General features: G+C 35.0%; 3 protein-coding genes across 3 annotated transcripts; 1 reads left to right on the plus strand and 2 right to left on the minus strand.

Annotated features, from left to right (window-relative positions):
* Positions 1-558: 558 nt before the first annotated feature.
* Positions 559-6,500, minus strand: LOC113781253 (homeobox protein ATH1). Its single transcript, XM_027327159.1, has 5 exons — positions 5,792-6,500; positions 3,196-4,370; positions 2,218-2,573; positions 1,172-1,232; positions 559-1,048 (listed from the first exon to the last, which is right to left on the minus strand). Exons 2-5 carry the CDS (start codon positions 4,351-4,353, stop codon positions 884-886), a joined length of 1,740 nt encoding a protein of 579 aa, XP_027182960.1. The 5' UTR covers positions 4,354-4,370; positions 5,792-6,500; the 3' UTR covers positions 559-883.
* Positions 6,501-13,184: 6,684 nt separating this feature from the next.
* LOC113781543 (abscisic acid receptor PYL2) lies at positions 13,185-14,003 on the minus strand. The gene has a single exon (XM_027327500.1). The coding sequence runs from the start codon at positions 13,980-13,982 to the stop codon at positions 13,419-13,421; it is 564 nt and encodes a 187-aa protein (XP_027183301.1). The 5' UTR covers positions 13,983-14,003; the 3' UTR covers positions 13,185-13,418.
* Positions 14,004-21,451: 7,448 nt separating this feature from the next.
* Positions 21,452-23,769, plus strand: LOC113781265 (UPF0481 protein At3g47200-like). Its single transcript, XM_027327173.1, has 2 exons — positions 21,452-22,086; positions 22,710-23,769. The coding sequence occupies exons 1-2, from the start codon at positions 21,502-21,504 to the stop codon at positions 23,472-23,474; spliced, it is 1,350 nt and encodes a 449-aa protein (XP_027182974.1). The 5' UTR covers positions 21,452-21,501; the 3' UTR covers positions 23,475-23,769.
* Positions 23,770-24,358: the final 589 nt, after the last annotated feature.

The following is a 24,358-nucleotide window of genomic DNA, read 5'->3' on the forward strand; positions in this document are numbered from 1 at the left end:
TTATATTTTTTAAAAAATAAATACTATTTAGAATAAATTTAATTGTATTTATTTTTTTAAAAATAAAACTAATTTTATGGTTAATTACTTATTTAAAAAATAAAATGCCCTCTTCTTTAAGTTTATTTGATTCTATTTATAGTTCCAAGTAACACATGTTGACAAATAAAACAAAAGGAGGAAAAATATTTGCATTAAGATAGTAATATTTTCAAACATTTTACAAGTGTTTAAAAATATTAATTTTTAATTTTTAATTTAATTTAGCAATTGAGATTTTTCAATTACAAATAAGCATAGAAATAGCAATGTCTACGCATTTCAAGTCTCTAAGATTAAAATCTCCATAATTTTCAAGATAGAATATGTAATCATGATAACCTTGTCATATAAACATAAGTCATTGGATTATGTGTAAGCTAGTATTTAAAATGGTTAAACAAAATATAGACGGTAGGTTCATATCTAAGCTACCATTAGTAGGATCCATTTTATTCTCTACTCCAATTCACAAGACTTTTTTTTTAATTACCAGCAGGGAGAGATGAGACTCGAGAAGTGGAGAGGGGATCAATTCACAAGACTAGATGATTCAGTTTCAATATCCTTATGGTTGCTTGGTTTGAAATTCATATTCAGGGTTATCTAAACCCTGAAATTTATTAGTCACGTAGAGGCAAAATGTACGTTCATACATTGCAATAGCCACATCCCACCATCTAATCTGCGTTCCCTGCATCATCACTAGTGAGGGGGAGAGAGCATTTGCAATGATAACTAAGTTGCCTTGTAGGATGCCATGAAAATTTACAGTTCCAGTGTCCAGTGACTTGTCAGCACGGATCTTTGCTGCAGTAGCCAAAAATCAAGCACCTTTAGCACTTTAATACATCGAAAATCTTCCATTCTCGAGGCTCACTCGACTTCTTTGGTTGCTATTCGTTTCTTCGTCATTGTGACGAATTTTTCTTCTATTCATCTCAGAATACATTTCCTCAATCATTGGCTTCCAAAGTCGTACTCGAGCATTTATAAACCAATTGGATACCTGGTTAGGACAACTTACAAACTCAGGTATTGATTAAGAAGCCACCAAATGATGAAAGATAGATAGCCACATTCCGGTTCTTGTTCGAAAACAAAAACTGAAGTGCCGAAAGTATTAGTTTACCTGGCTCCTGGTCAAGCCACTTTTCATTGCAAGCAAGTGCTTCTCTGCATCCTTCGGATACCTGAAATTCATGGGAATACATACACTAAGCTACAGACTTCAATTTAGAAAATGATGATGATAGATTCCATGTTTTCGATTGACCCATGATGATCCCATATGCTGAATCTTGTCATCTTTGTCTATGAATCCCCAGATAAAAAAATCTTTCCAAGAACAAATTGTTTGTGCTGCATATTTGCCGGAGAAGGTGGAACAGGTGATGGAACACAATTGAAGCATGCAGAAATGTGGAAGAGACTTGTAACAAAAATATAGGATTATCAAGCAGGGAAGGAAGATTTGAATTTCAATTTATCTCTTGAACAACAAATAACAAATTGTTTAAGGATGTATGTTATATGCCAAAAAAAGAAAAAAAAAAAGTTACAGATGAAGGAACAACTACAACATACGTCCAATTTGATATGTGTATGTGTGTGTGTGGGCATTTTTTTTTGCTTTTTTGAAATGTGCATGTAATAATCAAAACACTCTTCGTTGAAAATTCTTACCACCTTCTTCCATGTCTTTAACATGATTTAGCAGTCTTAATATGAAGAAGCATTCTTTGAACCATTGAGGCACACGGACCATTTCCTTCTGAGACAATGGTTGGTGCTTTTAACCTGAGGTGTTAAATTTCTGAATCATCCTCAGTTCCTGTTAGGGTGATTCTGAAGCAGTCCGTTAAAGAAGGCCCTATACCCAACTTTGACCAAAAACTCAAGCTATTAGGTAATGGGTCCATACCTATGTCTATGCACTTTAGTTATCTCCTCAAGCCAGTAGGGGAAAACATAAAACCAAACCGACCATGAAACTGAAAATTCCTGATTATTGCCTAGAAACACAGTCAATGGCACAATTCAGAAAGGAGTACACCATAGACAAATTAACCGGCTAGTTGGAGGAGGATGTTTTTAACTCACAGATACAAAAAGGAATCATGCAGTCATTCTGATGGATTGATGCAAAAGCAGGAATTCATAAGTCCAAGAACTCACGGGTGGAGGAAGTTTTGAAACATCCAGGCCCTCAAGACAGAAACAGATCTTTCTGGCAACCCTCTTTGAGGCCTCCATAACTGATTGTCTTTCCTTTTTAGCTGCTGAAGTGCCCATTGCTTCTGGATGAAAGACGCCTCAAAAGACTCTTCATTTTCTCTCACTACTCCTTGACTGAGATGTGCTCCCATTGCAAGAATGTGGTTGCTAATCCTCTCGCGTAGGTTCTTATACAAGAAAGAGATTGTTTGAAGAGCAAAACGAGCATGTATAGGAGGGTCCAACTCAGTCACAGCATGAAATGCAGAAATGACGGTATGTATCTCGTCTAAGCATTCGTTGTATCTATCATCAACCTAATAGAAGTGTTATAGAACATTACCAGGTGTTAAGTCATTAAAAAGGAAACATAAGCAGTAACATGTTTGGCACAAGTGAATATGAGGACAGAAGCATCATAGAACTAGTTCCCATCATACTCTTAACATATCATGAATCCAATAGAAGGCAATCAAAGATAGGCAAAATAAGTTCTTGTTAAGAAGCTAATTCAATCAAAACAATTTATGACTTCTTCAGCCAATAATGTTGGCTTATAACAAAAGTACTTTCTTATTGAATTATGTTTGGCTGCGGATCAATGGAAATTCCGATTTTGAAATCAGAAAGAAAATAAAAGACGTGGACATGAATGTGCTCCTATACTAGAGGAAATATATGTGAAAATGAACATTTTACACACAAAAAGGGGAAGAATGGTGCATCTCAGATTTCCTCTAGGTGTTTCTGTAATCCCTAAATTTCCATTATGTTGTGAAAGGAAACAGACTGTTCCTAAAATTAAAATAAGAATTGCCCCTTCCTTTCCTTTCTCTCATCCTTCCCAGGGCATTTCGCATGCCAAGTGTAATCCATCATAAAAACTAAGTATAAAGCAAGTGACATATCAATCTTGAAAGCAAAAGTTGCACCACATACCGCTTCTAATAAACCCAGCAGTTGCTTCTTCTTTCTTTCTGCATTTCGTCCTGGAAGTACGGGATCAATTTGATATCTTACTATGTTTGATGCATCAGAAAAGTCTTCAGAAGCTGCAGATAAATATCCTTCTACAGCAGTGCAACTTGAAGAAATTGAAGCATCTGCCCTGTCTTCCATTCCAATAGCAGGAGACTTCATCAGGTCAAGACTTCCAAGAGAATAGGCAGCTATCTCAGCGAGTAATTCTTGCATCACATGGATATATCTTGAGCCAGATAAGAACTGCGAAAGCTGAACTGGCCTATAAGAACCAAAGCCCAAAGAAAGATTCCTATTGCAAGAAGTTTGTTCGGAGCCCAAACATCTTTCACAAGGGCTACTGGAGCCGCAAATTTCGGAACACTGATCCTGGATAGAAGTCCTGTGTACAACAGAAGGGTTTGTCATAGCAAGGCTGAGGGACAGCTCGTTACTCAACCTAGAACAGCCTGAGGGACTATCAGAGTCCAAATTGGCATTTTCTGACGTTATCCACTCATTTGGATAGAGGTTCATCATTGACTCAAATGGTTGCAATCCAGTCCTTCCCACTGCTGCCCCTGCTAGCTCTGGATGAGCAGCAAAATTGTTAAAATCCCATTTTGTGCTTGTAGAAGCAGGTAAACCATCATACCCATATCTCATAGAGCTGTGAGATGGATTTAAATTGTCAGCATTGTCATTTAGGACAATACTTCTGGGTATTTCCAAGGGATAAATTAAAGGAGCAGAAGAAACAGGTTTTTCTAGATTCTCCTGATTATCAGACCTTGCAGCTAAAAGGGTGGCAATGGATGCAGCAGAAAGGGGCACTCCCTCCATATATCTATCCTGAACTTGAGTACTACTGATTTGATGTGAAGCTCCATATGGGACAACCCCCATAGGTTCTCTTTCTGGCAGCGTGTTTCTTAACATATAAGAATCAGAGATCCTGCCAGAATTTGGCTCATGGATCCATGCTTGTGAACTGGTGCCGTCACCCTGCACTACTGAAGGCCCAGGAATTCCAGAAAGTATCCGGTCTCGGTTGTTCAACACAATTAATTCAGAAGAGCTGAGGAAGTTTGCATCAAATGGATTTCCAGAACTTGGTTCAGTCATGTCTATTGGCATATCGAATGCATCAATTTCTGTTATGTTGACAACCAAGCATTAACCCAAAGGAAATTGATAGACAGCTCTGAAAACATTAACAGTCGGTCTTGAGTTCAAAACCAAGCCCTGTGCTTAAAGACTATTAACTAACTGTATTCTTAATTAAAAAAAAAAAAAAAACAGTTACTGCACTTGAAGCAACCTGTTATCCGGATAACGAAGCCTCCCAAGATAAAGTACCAATGCTACTTTCATTGCTAACTAATTTTTCTTTTTCTTGAAAATTTTGAAAATGTTCGAGGAGCTTCAGAGTAGCAGGGATTAGCTAGTAAATAAAAATAAAATTTTAAATTGACAATCAACTGAATCTCCAATGGTACAATTTATTCAAACTCAAGACCACAAGCCATTGACTGTTCTTATGTACTTCTCTTTTAACAAGTACAATGTCTCTCACATGGCCAACACGTTAATGCAGTTCTATGAAGAGACATGTGAAGTTTCATTATCATTACGAGTAAAAACAGAAACAATCTAAATCAATATCGCTATTTGGATTTGTCTATTTGGTAACTTCCTCTCCATGAACAGGAGGCCTGGAATTCTCCAAAATATCTCTAGAAAGAAATCATTATTGACTTCTCAAACCAACATCCCCTGGTACTACATATTACTCCTCAGTAACAAGAGCTATTCGGCCATTAAATGATGTACCAATAGAGGAAACTTGATGTGAATTCAGCACAGGTAGCATGCTAGATAGAAGGGGTAAGCCAAGTTGGAAAAAGATTCATTGCCCATTGGGCGTCCAATCTAGATTTCATCCATAATAATGATTAAGACAGAGAGATTTCATCTAGATTGTTTGTCAGCAGCATTTATTTACATAAAATGCACGTGCTTAAAATAAACTACAGTACAAGTTTTAGACAGCAAACTGCCAAACCACATTTTGTACTGTTTAATAAAGGAGTGTGAAGCCGCTTATGGAACTAATTAATTATGCTATGTAGCTTATACTTAGTATTTTTTCAGACACGAGACAAATCCATTTTGATTAAACCACTAACCAGCATTTCAACTTTTCAAGACAGTCCAGTCCAATGACAGGAGGTGAGGAGAGTCTAAAGGGGTCCGTCATCAATGGAACTAGTTAAAATTACAACAGCCTAACACATTACAGCAGCAACAAGAAACAGGCAAACAGATAGAGTACAAAGGCATAGTGGAGTACCATAAATATGTATACATTACACAAATTGAAACGCAAAAAAGAAGTTCAAAAAAAGAATGCATAAAACTGAAACACAGAGAATTAAGTAGGCATGGAAGACATGAGAGTAACACATTTGATATCATATTACTATATTCAGGACTGCAAGAATACCAAGGAAACGCACAAGCGAAAGAGAAACACCAAAAGTTAGGGACGTTAAGAACAGGTAAGGTAACCAACCTTGATTGTCTTTGTAGAGGAAAGATCAAGTATCTTGAAATAACCAGTCTACTGGATAATGGACCTTCCCCTACTAATCTTTAACAGCCTTGTCAAGAGAATATATTGGATGAAGATATGAGAAGGTAGATTGGTAGGATACTTCGCCTTACAAGGGACCTAAATTGTTGCTGATACTTACCATTACAAGAAAAAAGGTGAAAGCTTGAAAACGTATACTTGGGCACGGGCACTACATGTAGGTTTCCTCAGAGAATCCAAAAGAATCCTGTGTAAGCAGTACTGTGAAACTCTCATGAAGGATACTCATGGGTTTTCCCGGCTCTCCCCAAACAGTACGACAAATCAAAGCCCACTAAACAGTGCTTAAAGAACCCCTTTTTCTCGGTAATTTTTTTGAAAATTTTGATACACCTTGAATATTGAAGTAGTGCTAGTATAGAGTCGGGTAGAAAAAGCCAAGGAGTAGTACTACACTACTGCATTAACCCCACCGTCTTTAAAAATGCAGAAAGTGAATACTTAAAGAAGGACACCAACGCAAAAAGTGAGCTGTTTTGCTTGCATGAAGAGGAAAAGTGTGGGATTTTATTCAAGAATCCAGAACCCAAGAAACTCGGTTGACAGAATCTCATACATAACCCATGAAGAAAGAATCATGATGCATCATTTCATCATTTTCCCTCTACCCTCTTTTGTAGTAGTCTTTAACATAAACTCACAAAGAGCTAAAGGCTTCAACAATGACAAAAGTGTTGATCATCATCACTCACAAGCCAGGTTATCATTAAAGGGAGCGAGTTAAAAAGGCGAAAATAATAGGAGCTTCTGCAGGGATCATGTATGGAAATGGAGAAATAATGAATGAACCTGACCCCATTATTAAAAAAGATAGAGAAAAAAAACAGCCACACAACACAAGAAAGAAGAAAAAGTCATCAGGAAAAAGATTTAATTGCTATTGCTACTGCTGCTACTACACTCTGGTGCTGCTGTTCCACTCATTTGTTTTGCAGCCTTTTTATGGAAGGGCCCATGCATTAGCATTAGTACTTCTCTCTCATCTGTTGTTGTTTGTGAAGAGGGCTCCTCATGAATCTGATCTCCTTTGTCCTCCTCCTTACCTCTCATCATCTGCCACCCTTCCCTGCCACTGCCAATGCCATCATCATAATCTAAATATCTGGATTCCCTCCTGTTCAAACTCCTGTGCGTGGCAGGTCCTAGTCTTATTATTATCTCACCATTTTTGAGAAAGAGAAAAATAAGGGGGAAAAATGGAGTCTTTACTTTACTTTTTTAGATATAAATGGGACGCGAAGAGTACAAGTGCCACCCAATGCGATGAGAAACAAGAGAGTAAAGGGTAAGAAAGAAACATGCTTTCGTTACCTGAATTTAACAACTAAGAAATAAAAGCAAGTTGATGTGAGGGAGGAAAAGGGCAGTGGTACTTTTAGGACTATTCCACCGGCAGTGTAATTTTGTCCTAGTACTACTTTTTAGTTTTTTGGAGTGTTTAAAAAGAAAAGAAAACAAAAAGAAAGAAAGCATTTTTAACTATTGCTCAATGTATACTCGTTCAATATACCTAAATGTCGTCTATACTTTTTTAAATTATTTTTTAATTATTTTTTTTATCTCATATACATCAAATTATTAAAATATATTTTTTTAAAAAAATTTCAGTAAAAATAGCAATTCAAATGAAATTAAAAAATTTAATATTTAAAATATATTTTATCGACTGGTCAATGAAAGACCATATATAGAAAGAAAGGATGATGCAAGCAAAATTGGAGGGTTTTGGGGAAGAAGATCTGATATGGAGATCTTTGACGAATTTATTGGTGCAATTACGATGCCTATCCACTGCTTTGATTTTGTACGGCTGGGCCTGACTGAGACAGGGAGAGATAGAGAGAGAGAGTCATACTTTGGCTTTGCATTCATACTTCAAAAAGGTAAGGGCATGGGAGTGATATAACAATCCACTTGATCACTGACAAGATTTCACATATATCCTTTGAAGTTTCAAAGGTTATGCCTTTGCCCCTGGAAGTTTTGGCTATTTGTGTCGAGTCATAAAAGGTCCATAGACCAAAAGTCTAAAATCTGCCAAACCACTCTCAAGAGGGGATGTGGGGCAGAAATGATTGCAGTAAGCAACTATTCAAAGGTTGGTAGTTAAAATTTGGCAAATATATATATATTTATATATTTTTCATTTTGTATATTATTTTTTATACTATATGTGCAGAGCTCATAAAATTTTATTAAAATTTTATAATTATATATTGTGTAAAATAAATTACATTATGTATAAATTGAGTTATATCATGCACAAAATACACAAAATCGATCCTCACAATTTCTCTGTTGATCGTTCCTACCCCAAATCCTTCAAGAGACGAGTGTATTGTTGTTTCTCAGTTGGTTAGCAGGGGAAGAATTATATGATTTAACAGTTTGTTTGGATCGAAGATTATTTAAAATAATTATTTATGAGATAAAAAAAATGATTAAAAAAATATATTTATAATCCAACCTAAACAGTAATTAAAAATAGTTGTTTCGTGAAGCTCATGTTCCATTTTCATCAAGATCAATCTTTGGAGCCATTGGGCTTGTTAGGTATACTTCTGGCACTCTCTATTTTAACATGAGGAAGTGTGTCATATTAAAGAAAAGGAAAAAAAAATTAGCAAAATTTACAGTGGATCCTTTTCGATAGAGCAAAAGGAATCTATTCAATATCTCAACGATAGCCTAAGGGGCTATAAATGACTTCATATTCAATTTTTGTGGGGAATTTTGCATAATTGTACCGGTAAAACTTGTAATATATTCTTTTTAGTCTCTTATATTTTGAATGATCCATCTTGTTACCCTATATGTTACAAGAATGCAACAGTTTGGTTGAAATCGTATTTCTTTTACCCCTTTTTTCTTTAATATTTTCCCCTAAAATGTCACGTCTAAACGATGTGCTAATAAGTTGTGGAGCCAATATGCAAGTCCTACAAGGTCATGCTTTTAAATCATGTAAATGATAGTATGCCATTTGTTATTTTTCTTAAAAAGAATTAAAAGCCTCAAGCAAAAGATCACTATAAGGTTTCTCATTCTTTTATTTTCTGTTACATGCGATGTTTTTCTATGATTTTATGCACGTTTGCATTAAAATCTTGAATCATAAAACAGACCCATTGAAATTTGAGCTAATATGCTTTTTTTTTTTTTATTGATAGCATGCTAATCACTTGTCCTTTCTGACGCTTGAGTCATACTCTTATTCCTACCTTTTGATCATTTTCATTAACTACATCTAAATGAGTAGAGTTTGGGTTAAATTTTTTAGATTCTAAATTTAATGAGACTTAGATTCAGACTCCAACTCTTATGTATCTGAAAAAGTAAACCTAGACCCAAACTATCGAATAGATTTGGATATCCAATGAATATTCGTGAATATTTTTCTGTACAAAAGGTAAAAAAACTAAAGTGAAATTTTGTAAATATATAGAGTTTAAAAATAATATAAATACCATCCAGTTTTATTTTTAAATAATAAAATTAACATTCAAGACTATGAATTCAAATAAATAATCTATCCAAAATCACGAGTCTCTTATAGATTATGGATCTGGTAAAGGTGTGAGTTTGACAAATTAAATCCAAACCTACCCAAGTATATTGAGTTTGGGTTGGATTTGAGGAAGACTCTCCCATTAACATGCCTAACTATGAACCCTCGCTAATAATTAGATCAATGGACTTGGGCCTGGAGTCTCTTGGAGATTTGGAGTAGCTTGAAGTTACTCTTCAAAAGATCGTGGATCAAGCTTTTTGTGGAGACCCGTCACTGAAAGCGGCCTAAATATTGGATCCCAGTTTAGATCTGGCAACTATTGGGCTTAGGTTAGTGTTGCTGGACAGTACCAATAGCCTGCACTTGCTCTTTCTTCTTTTTTAGTTTTCTCTTGATTTGGATTTGAATCAGATTCAAAAGCTTTTTTTTATTGGGGCTATGGACTGAAATACTTGGAGATTATTGCTTCTTATATTTTGTTTTTGCCAATAAAGTGGACATTTAAAACAAATTAGCCTTGGTGCTATGAAGTTTTCACGTCAAGTAAAAAACAACATTTGCAAAATTCATGCACATAAAAACACACATATGCATGACATCCTACAATAGGCGTGAATTTGGTTAATTTTGAGGACCTAATAAACTTTTACATTTGTTGAATCTTGACAAAATAATGACCGGAGTATACATATTGTGTATTAGTTGCGATTTCCTTTTGGACAAGAATTAAATGTGGTCTTGAGATCCAGTTTAATTGATAGGGACAATAATTAAATATCAACTGTGAATTATTTGGTCCAACTCTCATACCTTTTCCTTTCCCTTTCTTCTCGCAAGACTTGTTAAAAACAAATTTAAACAAGTAAATTATATATTGAAACTGTGTCGAAATAGTATATCTGGCAATTGGGCGGGTTAATATTAGATTTTCATTTAAATGGGTTACCCCAACCCGTCAACTTTAGATTGGGTTAATTTTGGATTGGGTCATATTGGGTTAACTCAAACCCATGACCCAAATATGACCAAATATATTAATTAATAGATTTTGATACATAAACTCTTTCAAATACATTTTTCACATGCAATAAAAAAATTTTCACACAAATAAACACATTTTTCATATAGATAAACATATTTTCACACACTAAAACACTCACAGATACAAACACACACTCACTTCTTAAGCTCTTTTGAAATACTTTATTTTTACACATACAAACACACTGAAATACACTTGTGGATTGTTAACTTACCATACTTTGTGGGATCATTAATCCTATCAAGGAGCCAATCATAGAAATTGGAGTTGCAGTATTTGAAACCCTTGAGCAGGAGTTCAAGATTGGGGAGGACAGCCTGTAGAGCATTGTTATGTGCAAATGCTAGAGCACTAGCTTGTTCAAAACAGCCAGCATGGTGGCCTTTAGGATCGAGAACTCGAGGGGCTGGCAAGCAACCCAAGGGGCGTAAGCTCAGAAATCCAAATTTTCTGGCTCCCCGATCATATAGCTCCTAAATTGAATAAAACACGTGTTTACTTTCATTATTATTTCTTGTTTCTTGATTTTCATTTGTTAATTTATTTTTTTAACTTAAGTTGGATAATGGTTGCCTAACATAAATACCCAAACAGTCCAAAATATATGTAAATTTTTATTACCCAATCCAAAATTGATCCAAAACCCAACCTCTCAAATTAGTGGATGAGTTGGGTGGATTGTTGAATTTTGAGCATAATTGCCAGGTCTACAAAATAGTATGATCTTTTTGCATGGTATTTTGAACTTGACAAATAATCATTCATTAATCAACTGTCGTAATGCGAATATTAAAATGCAGCATCATTTTAACTTAGGGTTCGTTTAACGGGTGCCCACTAAACACTCGTTAAAATATACTTTAAGTGTTTAATTTTTAGAATGATAAGATTAATTAGAAAAAGTGTATAAATACAAGAAAAGATAATAATTATTGATATGTGCACATAAATGATAAGTTAAGCAGAATTTAGATGCACTAATGAGCATCCGATGAGCTTTCGTTAGGAAAACTCATTAACTTATTATTAAGTGGTGTTAGATGTTGACTCCTTAAAATCATGCATTCTGAATCTGGCGCATTGCCCAGAGTTGAGCTCAACCTACTGCAAGCTGTACAATTTGCAAGCTTGTGGATAAGTTCACAAAAGCGTAGATGAATTGAATTGACTCGGAATTTAAGGTTCAGTCTTTCTGTCAACAGCGTGAGCGAGGCCACCTTCTCCTCCAAGAAATTAAATATGCCACCCTCCCAAGTTTTGAAACTACCAGCAGTTTTACTATTTCTTTAACGTTAATATGCATCCAGTTTGACATCAACTGATGTCGTTGTCTCATCTTGATTCCTTTAGAAAAGAAAAATGAAATGATATTCATTGTACCCTTTTTCCCTTTTTTGATTTCACTTTCTACTGAAATACGACCAGTTTCTTTCCTTTTTTTTTTTTTCCTTGTAAAAAATGACCAGTTTCATTTGAGGATTTGTAAATAGGCTCTGCATATTCGTGTTAAGATTGGATTGAAGACGTTTACACCATTCACGAAGTATATATATGTTTATAGCAGCAAGCCTTTCTTTTTATGCATTTTTTTCTCTTTCTTTTGTTGAGAAGAATGCATAGCACGAGGTTTGAGTTTTGTTACATACCTGGAAACATCTTGCAGTACATTGCTTGAAATACAGCTCCAAAACATAAAAAGAAATACGAGTACATTGTTCAAGGTTGCAAACTAGAAAATTTTGTCCCCGTCTTACAACTACTTTTTCTAATTCCCTCTGTCAAATTAATTTGCATGTATAGTTAAGGAGCATAAATTTGTAATTGGTTTTTTTTTTCTTCCCTTTCTTTGTGTCTGTGCTGGTCATGAACCAGCCTCGTTGAATTTTATTCCAAGTTAGGAAGCTACTCCTGTATAAATGATTGACGTACATAATTTATTTGAAATGTATGTATATGTTAGATCTTTTAGATCTATTATCTTTTTGTCCCAAAAAGTTTGGATGGGTTCGACTCTCGTCACTGTCACAGGTTAGGACATATCGTCGGAATTAGAGATCGCTCACCAACACAATTTTCATAACGACAGCTATAAAAAAGCCACAGAAAAGCTTAATTTTATAGATGGTATAGTACCTTCACCACCATTAGTTGAGGGTTGACGTCCCTAATCTGTCACTAATCAGCTCCCCGGGGGGGGGGGGGGGTCACATGTTATCTCACGAGGTTCTCAAGATATCCATCTATTCTATGCCTTGGGCCATTTTGATAGAACATTGAAGCCACACCACAAAGGCATAGCAGTTGCAAGTTGCTCATCAAGTACATGTCAACCCCCAAAATCAAACACCCCACGTACCTTTCATTATTTCAAGCCTCATATATTAATCTTCACACCTAATTGTAGTATATTTTATTCAATTCAACCCTTTTGTTCTTTGTGGTCATCTATCAACTGAGTCAGTCATGCATATAGCTGCTGAGTGCAAGTTGTGAAATATAATGGATTGCCAACTAATGACTAAGGAGAAAGCTATCGGCTTTGACTTTCTTGTTTTTTGATTGAGGGCTCCAAATTAATCAAGGACTCCTTCAGCCTTTGATGTCCACAAATCAGATCAAATGTATAAAGTAGCAATAAGTACAATTGATTGAACTTATTAAATCCAAAGAAAAATCTAACTAATTAATGTGCCAATGCCGCCGACCAATCATTTATTTTAGAAGGAAATGAAACTTTCTTTAATGATAGCCCAAAAAACTATGGCTGATTTCACATTCAGCCAACAAAAACTAGTAATTAATTATATTTGATGATCACCTAAAACAAGAAATGAAAAACGAGAAACCAATTTCAACTTTCAACAAACCCTTGAGAGAAGATGGTACTACCATTTTAATGGGGTAATAAATCCCCACCCCCCCTCCCCTTTTTTTGAGCTAGAGTATTGCAGAAACGCACCATCAGAACCATCGCCACCTTTATCCGATCAAATTCATTCATGTCCATGCAAAGAAGCCATTGCCACGACCCCAAGCTTTTGGAGATTCAACTTCACAACTGTATCAGTAAACATCTTTGTATCCTCCGCAGTGTTGCCTTCTGGTATATCAACAATATAAGACTCCAGAACAATGGTGTAAACCTTACCTTCATTATCGAATTCATTAACTGATGTCACAGATTTATAGTTGTTTAGCCTGTGCTCTCCCCCAACCACCCTGAAGCTCAGAATATGCTTTTCTTCATCCAGAATCTCGAGTATCTCGGTGCTGGTAGAAGCTGGAAGCCCCGAAACAACCGTGACTTCTCTGATGCTGCCTACACTTCCATCCCCTGTCATGTTGCAGCCCTTGATGAAGTGTTTGTACTTCTGAGGATTGTCAAAACGCCTGACGAATGGCCACACCACTTTTGCTGGTGCATCAATGCGCTGAGTTATCCGGGATGTGCATGTATTTGGGGTTGGCTCAAAAGTGTGGTACGTGGAAATTAGCGGCTCGAGTTCAGAAAATTCTTCTGGGCTCAGCCCTTGTGGGATTTGGTTGCTGCCATCCATTTTTTTGACAAATCTTGATAAAATGGCTAATTAATCTACTTTTTTTTTTTCTTTTTGGGAAACTGAGAATGATTCAAGAATGAATAAGGGGTTGCAGTTGCAGGAGAGTGCAGACTGCAAAAGCAACCACAGCAAGCAGGAGAAAAATAAAACTTGGGGACAAGATTGATTGGTTCTACTTTGGGCGCATTTTGTAGCCAAAAATGGGATAAAGGTGGATGCTTTTGTTGGGGGTGGGGGTAAGGTTCTCTTCTTTGTTTATGTAATGCTAAGTTTTTGGGGTATCTTATTTAGCTGCCACTGCAAAAAAGTTCTCCTCTAGTCATTTTGCCTGATGTGCCCTTGGGTTTCTAAAATTGAGGTGATCTAAGAATTTAGCACAGTGTTTGTCTCTGTCCCAAATGGGCAATTACTGCCAAATCTTGAGATTATAGCAGGGACCAATTCATACCTAAACAAGCAAGAATCTCTCAGGGGATATAGCTCTAATTTATCTTGCTACTTGCATAGTATTTTATAAAGGTGGGAAATTGGTGAAGCCTTGTCAACCCCAACTTTAATAAGATAGATAGATGTCTTACTATTTTGAGAAAGTGGTGGGGATGCTTAGCCTGTGGTTATGAGGAGCAATTAAGGGAGGAAAGCTAATTAAGGATATGTATTAGCTTTACTTCAGTGATAAGTCAATGATAGTCGCAACCTTCTCTTAAGTATAAGACAGATTTTCTACAAATTAACAAATAGCTTTGTTTGGAATTTTGGATAGCTTCTGCTTTTTTTTTTTTTTTTTAAATAATTTTTAATCCCAGAAGATATATTGCATCCCAGAAAGTGCTATATTATTATTTCAAAAAAAAAAAATTGAATAATCTTCGATCCCAACTTGTATGATAGGTAATTAGTTGGTCTGTCATCTCCATCTACTTGTTCTAATATCTCAAGTTATCGAGAAATTCAGCCAAACAAGAAAAGGGAAGAGAAGAAGAAAAAGGAAAAACAAGAAAGAAAGAAAGGAAGAGAGGAGGGATAGAAGGGGAAAAAGGGGAAAGGGAGAAGGTCAGCATAGGAAGGGTGTGGTCACAATCGTTGAAAAGGGCAAGCTGTTAGATTCGTGGATCATGTGACCAGTTTAACAAACTGGCCGCGTGATCCAAACACCACTTTGCAGTTTGCAGCGTTTCCACCTCAATTGGACCCACTCTTTCCAACTGCAAAAGGAAAAAAATTTTCTTCTCTTTTGAATTTTCCATTACTTTTATCAGACCTTATGAATTTAGAAACTGCAGCATGTTAAGCAGCATTGACTATTGATATATATATATATATATATATAAAGAGTAAATCTTACATCCACTGATAGTGTATACAATATACACTATGATTTTTTTTTTTACTTTTTTTTTTGTGTAAGCAGGAGGACTCGAATCCGAGACTTCTTGCTTACATTCCCTCCCTCCGTACCACCGAACCCATCCCTCCCCCTGTATACACTATCATCGTTTGATTCATTTTGCATAGTTATCATTCATTAAATACTGACAGTGTATACACTATCAGTGTAGGAAAGATTAATCTATATATAAAACACATACACACACACATAGAGACATATATATATATATAAAACATTGTATAGAGTATTATTTGAAATATTATATTATTTGAAATAATTACTGTAGCACTTTTTTTATGTGATGTATGTGAGATAAAAAAGTGATTGAGAGTATAAAAAAGTGGGTTGGGAAATGTGTTTATGATGCAAACGAAATATTATTGGAGATATTTTTGTTATCCAAACACTCATGTTCAATTCCTATATAATGGGTTGCTGAGTTAATAATTCTTACGTTCTCCCAAGCGGACAACTGGATGTCCTATGTTTTTGCTATGTGTACATATTGTCTTAATTTTTTTGGTTAGGTTTAAATTGTTTTATTTTTGTTAACAACAACTAATTATAAATTCACATTTTAGGTGTAGTAGTTTTATTAATAACAATCAATCAATCACTTTATTATCCTTAAGTTGCGTTCTTATTGTGTTTAATTTGGGTCATATTTTAGAATATGACCACTTGTTAATGACAATCAATTACCACTTTGTTATCCTTAATTTTGGTACTCATATAAAGTAGGAAAATTATATATGTTTACTTATGTTCACAATCAAGCCCCTTCTATTATGAACTTCCTGTTGGCATATATCAATCAGCTTAACATAAATGACAAAGAACAATTAAACCATGTCAATATTTTTTCACCCGTATCCATGACAAGCCCCTGATTCACTCCCATGGAAACCAAGGAATAAAGAGTCACATCGTTTGGATGTTCAAGCATGAGAGATTCATAAACTTCCATAGTTATATAATGATGGCAATAATTTTATTTTTGCATTTTACTTTTTCAATTTATGAAAAATAATATACAACCTTTTCTCTTTTTTCCTTTTAATCTTTACTTTTATTTTCCTTTCGTGGGATTATAATGAAATATTATTAAACACGTCATGATACTTCTTCCCTTATTACCAAAAATATTGTCCTAAAATATGCACAGGTTTAACCGACTACATTGGTTTTTAAATTAATTTTACATTATATTTTGTTACAATTTGCTCACCATTAATTTGGTTAATTACCTTAACTTTATATTGAATATTTATAATGTTTTGTTTATTGCTCTACCCAACTCTCATTCTGTCTAGTATATTACATGTCCTTTTCAAAATTTGGCTCATTTTAAGTTTTACATATAGCATATCTTTTTTTCTATCCTCAAACCATATTTGAATAGTTAATCAAAAAATTAGTTTATATATTTAAATAAATATTTGGATTTTCAAAATTTATGCTGCAATATTTAATTGTGCTACTAAATGTAAAATGACCCGTGTTAATGCATGGGAAAGAAACTAGTTGATAGATACAATCAGGATTACAAATGCTCATTTAGTATTTCCTTTACGGCAATAAAAGAAAATTTTTACATTGTAAATATTATGTCAATGAAAATAAAATTGTTAACATTCTACATATTATGTCAACCAAAATAGAAAACTTATCAATGCAGATGTCTGAATATATTTCTTTTCCATTACAAATTGAGACACTCGCACTTGCTGAAATTTTATATAAGAAAGGAGAATTATATATATTTCTTTGTTTTTTGGAATCCATGACCTTGATCTAGCTTCCATCAAATACTCTTTTTTATATTCTTTTCCTTTCTTTGTAATTTTCTTCATGAATCCACTTTTGAAGCTTTTCCGTCATTTCTGTCCGCTTTATATTTAATTATAAGGGAAGTTAATAAACGGCAAAACTTGCATTTTCACCTTATTGTACTTGACGATGAAGAGTTGCACATCTTCTATTGTCGTTTTAACGTACAAAAATGTATATTGCTTATTGGAAATAGGTAATGATTAATTCAGATACGCGAAATTAATGGTCTAAGATGTCTAACTTACACTATATGAAATATCAGGTGATCTAAACCCAACATAGAAGATACCTACAATTTTTCGTTGACAAAAAAACCTGCAACCGCTATCCGAGAGTGTGTACTAGATAAAACCAGCCCTGTGCAAAAGCCCGCCAACATCTTTTAATCACCTTCACCAACACTTCACGATTTACAAAAACAAATTGCCTCGCGCAACATATATTATCGAAATATATAGATATCATAGAGATAGAATGAATAATGAGAAATTCTTATATACCCCCAGGGCTAGGGTATGTCCATATTAGGGTCGGGTGGAAAGGAATCGAGTTGAAACAAGCTACTAGCGAGCTTCTATAGCCAAAACTCAAACAGCTCGAATATATTTGAAAATTGAGTTCAACATATATTTATGAGATTTGAAAGCTTGCGGAATGTAAACAAATCTTATATATATATGTGTGTGTGAATTTCATATAGTCTACATTTTAGATATTTTCATAAATTTTATATGTTTATTAAGTAAAACATTTATTTTATCTTGTTTTGAAAAATATAAAATGCTGAATTAAGCTTGACTAAGTTAGGCTTGTTTAAGTTTAAAATTGAGTTCGAGCGAGTCAAAATACCTATGGGGTATAATTCAAGCTCAAGTTAATTTTAAGAGCACGATGAGTCTGAACTCACATATTTTAGTTTAAATTGATGTTGAATAGTATACTACTAGAATTCGACGCTCCTTGTCTACACTCTAGTCCACATTAATTATAATTTTGATATTTAACAAGGGTAAACAAAATAACATTATGGCTAATACATGAGAATTTCTGAACAAAAAACACAAGTCCTTGGGAAAACATTAAAAGAAAATTAAAAGACAACTGTCCTTGGTGGCACTTAACCGAGCGGCAGCAATGTTGTCGGAGACCAATTCCTGTTGGGATATCAAGTGTGAATCAATGTCCCACATCGAAAAGAGATGAGTAGAATAATAAACATATAAGTGGGAATGATCCATAGATTCAATGTCTTAAGGTTTTGGATTGGATATGGTGTCAAACCCATGATCGTGATTTCCATTCTAGTTCATGGTTAAATTCTCTCCGAGATTGGCTCTCTCAGAGCCCAACAATTCCAAAACTCGGTGACGACAACTGTTGCGCTTTTGACATTATATGGTGGATTGCAGATACAGACATTTTTTTTTTTTTTTTTTTTTTTTGCTGCCGTCACTCGCTTTTTGCATAAGCAATATCATCAGATGACAGAAAAAAGTGAGGAGTAGTGGAAAAAGGACAGTAATATACTACGTAAGTAGGGATATGTATAATATTTTGTTTTGTCTGAAAAGAGACTCTAACCCTTACAAGTTACAAAGGAAAAGGCCAAAGGAAAGTTAGAGTGTTAAACTATATAAAATGTTCTTACCAAACAAATTGGGTTTTGGGACAAAAGCAAATGCCACCCAAAGACATTTAAGTCTTGGGAAGGTGGGAGGTCAAGGGTTCAATCCTTGCCTCTCACCAAAAAATTGTCATAATTTGTAGCGGTCTTAATTGACCTTCGATGGAGTCTGTACTCACATCGAATCCCTTTCCTCTTTCCCTAGATTAGTCTAGATTAGATTATATGAATTCTATCGTTGCGACAAAAAAAAAAAAAAAAACTTCAATATATCAGGATTTGTTATCGGGCTTAGAGTCCAATAGATGCCCCGTTTCGATTTTATCAGGCTACATGACAAACGAGGCCCATGTCCGGGTTGATGTTGATGCACAAGCCTCCTATTCATCAATATGTAATCAACTTTAAGTTTCCCACTTTGTCAAAAGTTTTAAAGCAAACAATAATTGATTGATGGTTATTTGTAAAATATTTTAGTGTTTTTATGCATTGTTAGTGTACACACAAATTTTTTCTTACACTGACAGGTTTAGATCACGTTATATAATATGAATTCAAATTTAAATTTTAAATCATGTATATGTGATGGATACATCTTGAACTATATTAAATTTACTAGATAAGGAGGACTTCTTCGCAAAGGATTTTTCTCAAGGGGTGTCTGGAGGCATTAGTTGATATAATTAATCTTATTTGTAACTTTTTACACATATATATATATTTATATATATATAAATTGAAGTTAATTTTCTAATTAAATATTACCCTTTTGAGAAAATAACTTGTGCCTTCAATTTGGGAGTGTTAACTTTAGACAAATTCCGATTGAACAATTATTCTATCATGTTGAAGTTAAAATCAGAACCCAAGACAGACAGCGTCTACATGTTGCACTGACTTGGACACATTCTTTTTAATTCTCTCCTCTTTTAACATTTTATCTTAAAAATAAATATTTGTTTTGTCTCATTTTCTTAAAACTTCTCCTAAATTTTTTTTTCATTTGTTTTGAAACCCAGTCTTTAATTTCCTTTTTTTTTTTTGTTATCATCTTTTAGTGTCAAAGTTTTTTTTCCATATGTTTTTAATTTTTACATTTCCACGTTGTGCTAGATTTTGGATTTAGTTATTCCTTTATCATCAGATTCCATGTTTAATACCTTTATTTGGTTTCCATGTTTTAACATAATTTTTTATTTTAATGTATGTGACATGAATCCTTGGGCAACATGGAAGAATACATAGGAGTAATTTCAAAATCTAGGGATGCAAAGAAGGGGCACTCCAATTTTCTTCTTCTTTCCAAACATCGGTTTAGTAGCCTAGCTGAGTGGCATCCACATCCTATAACCGGTCAAAACTCCAGTTTATTTTTGGGTAAACAACAAAAAAAAAAAAAACTCCCTGTAGTATAACTATTTTACAGAAAAGCCCTCTATGGTTTCAAATTATACACATCGGTACCTCATGATTTAAAAAAAAGTGAAAAATCAACGGAGATCGTTAAATTTAATATGTGTGATGTAGACGCACTGGAAATGGACGTGGTTTTTCCAAACAATAGTTTTTTAAGGCAAATTTTGACTTGAAATACCTATTTTGCCCCTCATACCTTAATAAAACAATCATTATTCTTCTTCAAATTTGCTCCAAACTTGTAAAAGTTGACGTTTTTGCTTATATTATTAGTGAATGAAACTAAAGAATCAAAACTATTTATTTTAGGCTATTTTTTGCTTATATTATTAGGACATTTCTATCATTTCACTCAAAACTGTTTGTTTTAATGATTTCCGTCAATGTTCAAATTACTTCAAATTATGAGGTACCAATACGTATGATTTGAAACCATAGAGGAATTTTCTGTTAGATAACTATATTACATGGGACTTTTTTGTTGTTTACCCTTTATTTTATATACTATACTTGGTCTTTTCCTTAAAGTAGGCTTTGTTTTCGTGAGCAAGGTTTTGATCAAATTTATCTGCTATAAGTTTTTTAACAATTTTAACTACAGTAATCTCAAAAAACTTATCAAAGTTTTTAAATTATACATTTTAAAATATCCAAAAATTTACACACTTCAAAATTTTTGTCTACAACTTCTACAGTAAATTACAGTAAAGTTTTAAACAAACAGCCAAAAAACTCACTTGGCAAATCGGGCCATAGTTCTAACAATAATGTTTAATCAAATGTTTGGAAGAGGAATGTCACTTTGTCGAAATCTTGCTACCAAAAACCAAAAAGATACAGAATTCCAATTCTTAACTCCAGAGTAACCCCACATGTCATTCCCAGAAACACCTTAGCGTGAGCAGCTTGCCACGAATCTTTTGTTGCCCCATAGGATGGAAAAGCAACCAGTTGAATGCAGACTAAGATCTGCTGTAAAGAGCTAAAGGACCAATTTAATTTGTAGCATGTAAAAATGAAGTTTTTTTTTTTAACGTTCTTCTGTACTGGTTGTTGTTGACAAGATAGGTATGTCGAATCCAACTTTGCTTCAATGCGAAGTCAATTTTTATTATTCAAGTGCCTGCTTAGGTTCCAGCAACTGAGCTGTTATATACTCTAATATTGGACGAGTTTTCTGTAAGATATTATAAATGTCAGAAGCAGAATTAGACCTCGTTCCTCCTTCATTCGTTCAGGAGGGAGCAAGAAAAATGGGAGAAAAATCATGGATCATTAACGTGAACGATAAAGTCGGCCATCTAGCGGATATCACAGAAACTGAGATGAAGGATTGGGAGCAGCATTCAATCTATAGACTACCCGCCTGTGTCACTGATCTGAACAAGAATGCATACAAGCCCCGGGCAATCTCTTTTGGTCCGTACCATCATGGCGAGCCGAATTTGGAGCCAATGGAAGTCCACAAGGAAAGAGCTCTGCTTCATTTTCTCAACAGATCAGAGAAATCTCTGGAGGACTACATTGGCCCATTACGTGAAGTTTTGCAAGACCTGAAGGACGCATATGACATCCTGGACGATGAATGGCTACAAAACTCAGATGCATTCTTGGAGCTGATGATTCGGGACGGCTGTTTCATGATAGAGGTTTTGAGGACATCATTCGCTGATACTCAAACTGGCGTGGTTGATTATGCTCACAACGATCCCATCTTCAGCAACCACGGCAAGCTCTACATGTTGCCTTATATAAAGCGCGACATGTTGATGATCGAAAATCAGTTGCCCATGCTGCTTCTTAAAACCTTGCTTGCCGTTGACAATCAAAATGCACAGGTCGACCAATGGCTCTATTGATCTCTCTCCAATGTTCTATGGCCATATTTTCATGCAGGTTTTTTTTTTTTTTTATAAAAATTATCCTTTGTTTTGCAAAATTAGATGGAAACTATATTGGATTGGTTTTTAATATGCTCGATCTAGTCCCCCCTCAACCCCCCGGCCCCCCAAAAGAAAAAGGAAGCTCATTAATCCTTTGCTTTGTTAGTTTTTTTAATACGGATAACAGTGTAAAAACCATAAAAGGTTCTAAATATTAGGGGAAATGCCATATGGATTTTTATAATAATCTTCTTGGGCTAATTCACTTTGCACCCTCCTCGTTCTGTAAATTAAACTTTTATTTTAGACAGTTTACACTTAAAAAAAGTTACTTACTATTATTGGCTTTTTGCAACTCAAACTTCAATAATAAGCACTTAACACTCTTTTAAGTTATCAACTTCTTCTAAATAAAAAAGGTTTTTCGTATGCTAATAGTATAAGCTAATTATGCACATCTAGCTCTTGTTGTAGCTGGTTTCGATTTAGTGATTAGTTTCTTGTAAATTTGAACTAACATCATTTTGTTTTTTTTTTATTATTATTATTTTGGTTGGAATTGGCCTGTGCATTATCAGACAGACGAGGAGTCCATCAATAACCTCATCCTCAAATTCTACTTTCCCCACAGCCGCCCAAAAATATTGGGCAAATGCATGCATGTATTAGACGCTTATCGAAGGATCCTGTTATGGACAGAGCCCGATAGCCAAAAGCCAACACGAGGCGTTTGCAAAAGGGGCCCTGATGACATCCTCTCCGCAAGAGAGCTCGAAGAATCTGGAATCCGAATCAGAAAGAGCGACAGCACAAGCCTGAATGACATCCATTTCGACTGTGATACCGGCATCCTTAGGCTTCCACAGATTACAGTGGACGATGTCAGCGAAACAATGTTCCTAAACCTAGTAGCTTTCGAGCGATTCCACGTTGGTGCGGGGAATGAAGTGACTGACTACATCTTCTTCATGGACGAAATCATCGATAACGCCATGGATGTGAACATTTTACAGAGACATGAAATCATCGAGAATGCATTTGGAAGTGATAAAGCTGTTGCAAAATTGTTCAACTCGCTCACCCAAGATGTTGCACTGGACGAACATAGCAGCTTAACTGCGGTGCGCGAGACGATTAACGGCTATTGCAAAACAAAGTGGCATAAGTGGCGAGCAGCTCTTATCCAGACTTATTTCAGGAGCCCATGGGCTTTGATTTCTGTTGTTGCTGCCATTGTTCTGTTTGCTCTCACCATAGCTCAGACTGCATATGGCGCCCTCCAATACTATGAGGGCCTGGACAATAGTCCATCCCCACCTGTACCCCCACCGCATAGAAGTTGATTATTTCATCTTCGATTTCCTTGTCCTAATTATTTTTATTTCATTTCCAGTGATTAATGATCTATGGTGCATTACTGGTGATCTATGGTGCATTACTGGTAAGGCTGATTCGGTCATGCACTGATGTTGCTAGATCAGCGACACCCTTGATCGTGTTGCCTAATTTGTGTGTTACGCTTCAGTGTTCCCGTTGAGGGACTGTTTTGATTGGAGGATTTCCGGGTGGAAATCCCTGGAGTGTTTTGCTGTAATCTTGATATTTTTTACTCTAAATCGTCATTTAAACCCAAATGGATTATGCTGCTAGAAGTAGTTGATTTGAACTTCAGTAGCCAAACTTATCGTATGCCAGACTTGGATTCAAATCCTTCAGTGTGTGTTCTTTCCATAAGGTTCGCTTTTCGTAAATGTGATTGTTACATTAATGGGAAGTCCTGAGAATTTTGTGTTCTTTTGTGTCAAGTTCCTAACATTTGGGAAGTCCCTCAATCCATGATGTTTTACAATCCATCCCCCCCCCCCCCCCCCAACAGCCACAAAAAAATAAATAAATAAAAACATCCAAAATGGTGTTGTTTTAGATTTGTGTGGTCATTTATTCAGTCTTATATATTGGCAGAAAAACACTAAAACTTAAAATCCCAGAATTCATTTTCCTAAATTGCTACTTCCTGCGATTTCCAATTCTCATGAAAACAACTTGTTTTTCAAGAAATTGAAATCAATTTGCTTTAACTCCGCTCATTAAAAAAATGCTTTTGTGCATCCAAATCAGCTAATTTGTAGGTATTTTTGAAATGCAAAAAGTTTAGGAGAAGAATATGTTTATCGATATCTGCTATTCAAAGATGCAAAAAGTACAATTTTCAACTCCTAGAACAATT

This window comes from Coffea eugenioides, chromosome 8, assembly GCF_003713205.1.
Source record: "Coffea eugenioides isolate CCC68of chromosome 8, Ceug_1.0, whole genome shotgun sequence".
Taxonomy (NCBI): domain Eukaryota; kingdom Viridiplantae; phylum Streptophyta; class Magnoliopsida; order Gentianales; family Rubiaceae; genus Coffea; species Coffea eugenioides.

Coding starts and splice junctions, on each gene's coding strand:
- LOC113781253 (XM_027327159.1), bottom strand. CDS start 4,353: ATGCCAATAGACATGACTGAACCAAGTTCTGGAAATCCATTTGATGCA. Junction 2,574..3,195: donor TGCTGGGTTTATTAGAAGCG/GTATGTGGTGCA, acceptor CACTTCTATTAG/GTTGATGATAGATACAACGA. Junction 1,233..2,217: donor TTTCAAAACTTCCTCCACCC/GTGAGTTCTTGG, acceptor CATGAATTTCAG/GTATCCGAAGGATGCAGAGA.
- LOC113781543 (XM_027327500.1), bottom strand. CDS start 13,982: ATGGATGGCAGCAACCAAATCCCACAAGGGCTGAGCCCAGAAGAATTT.
- LOC113781265 (XM_027327173.1), top strand. CDS start 21,502: ATGGGAGAAAAATCATGGATCATTAACGTGAACGATAAAGTCGGCCAT. Junction 22,087..22,709: donor TTGACAATCAAAATGCACAG/GTCGACCAATGG, acceptor GTGCATTATCAG/ACAGACGAGGAGTCCATCAA.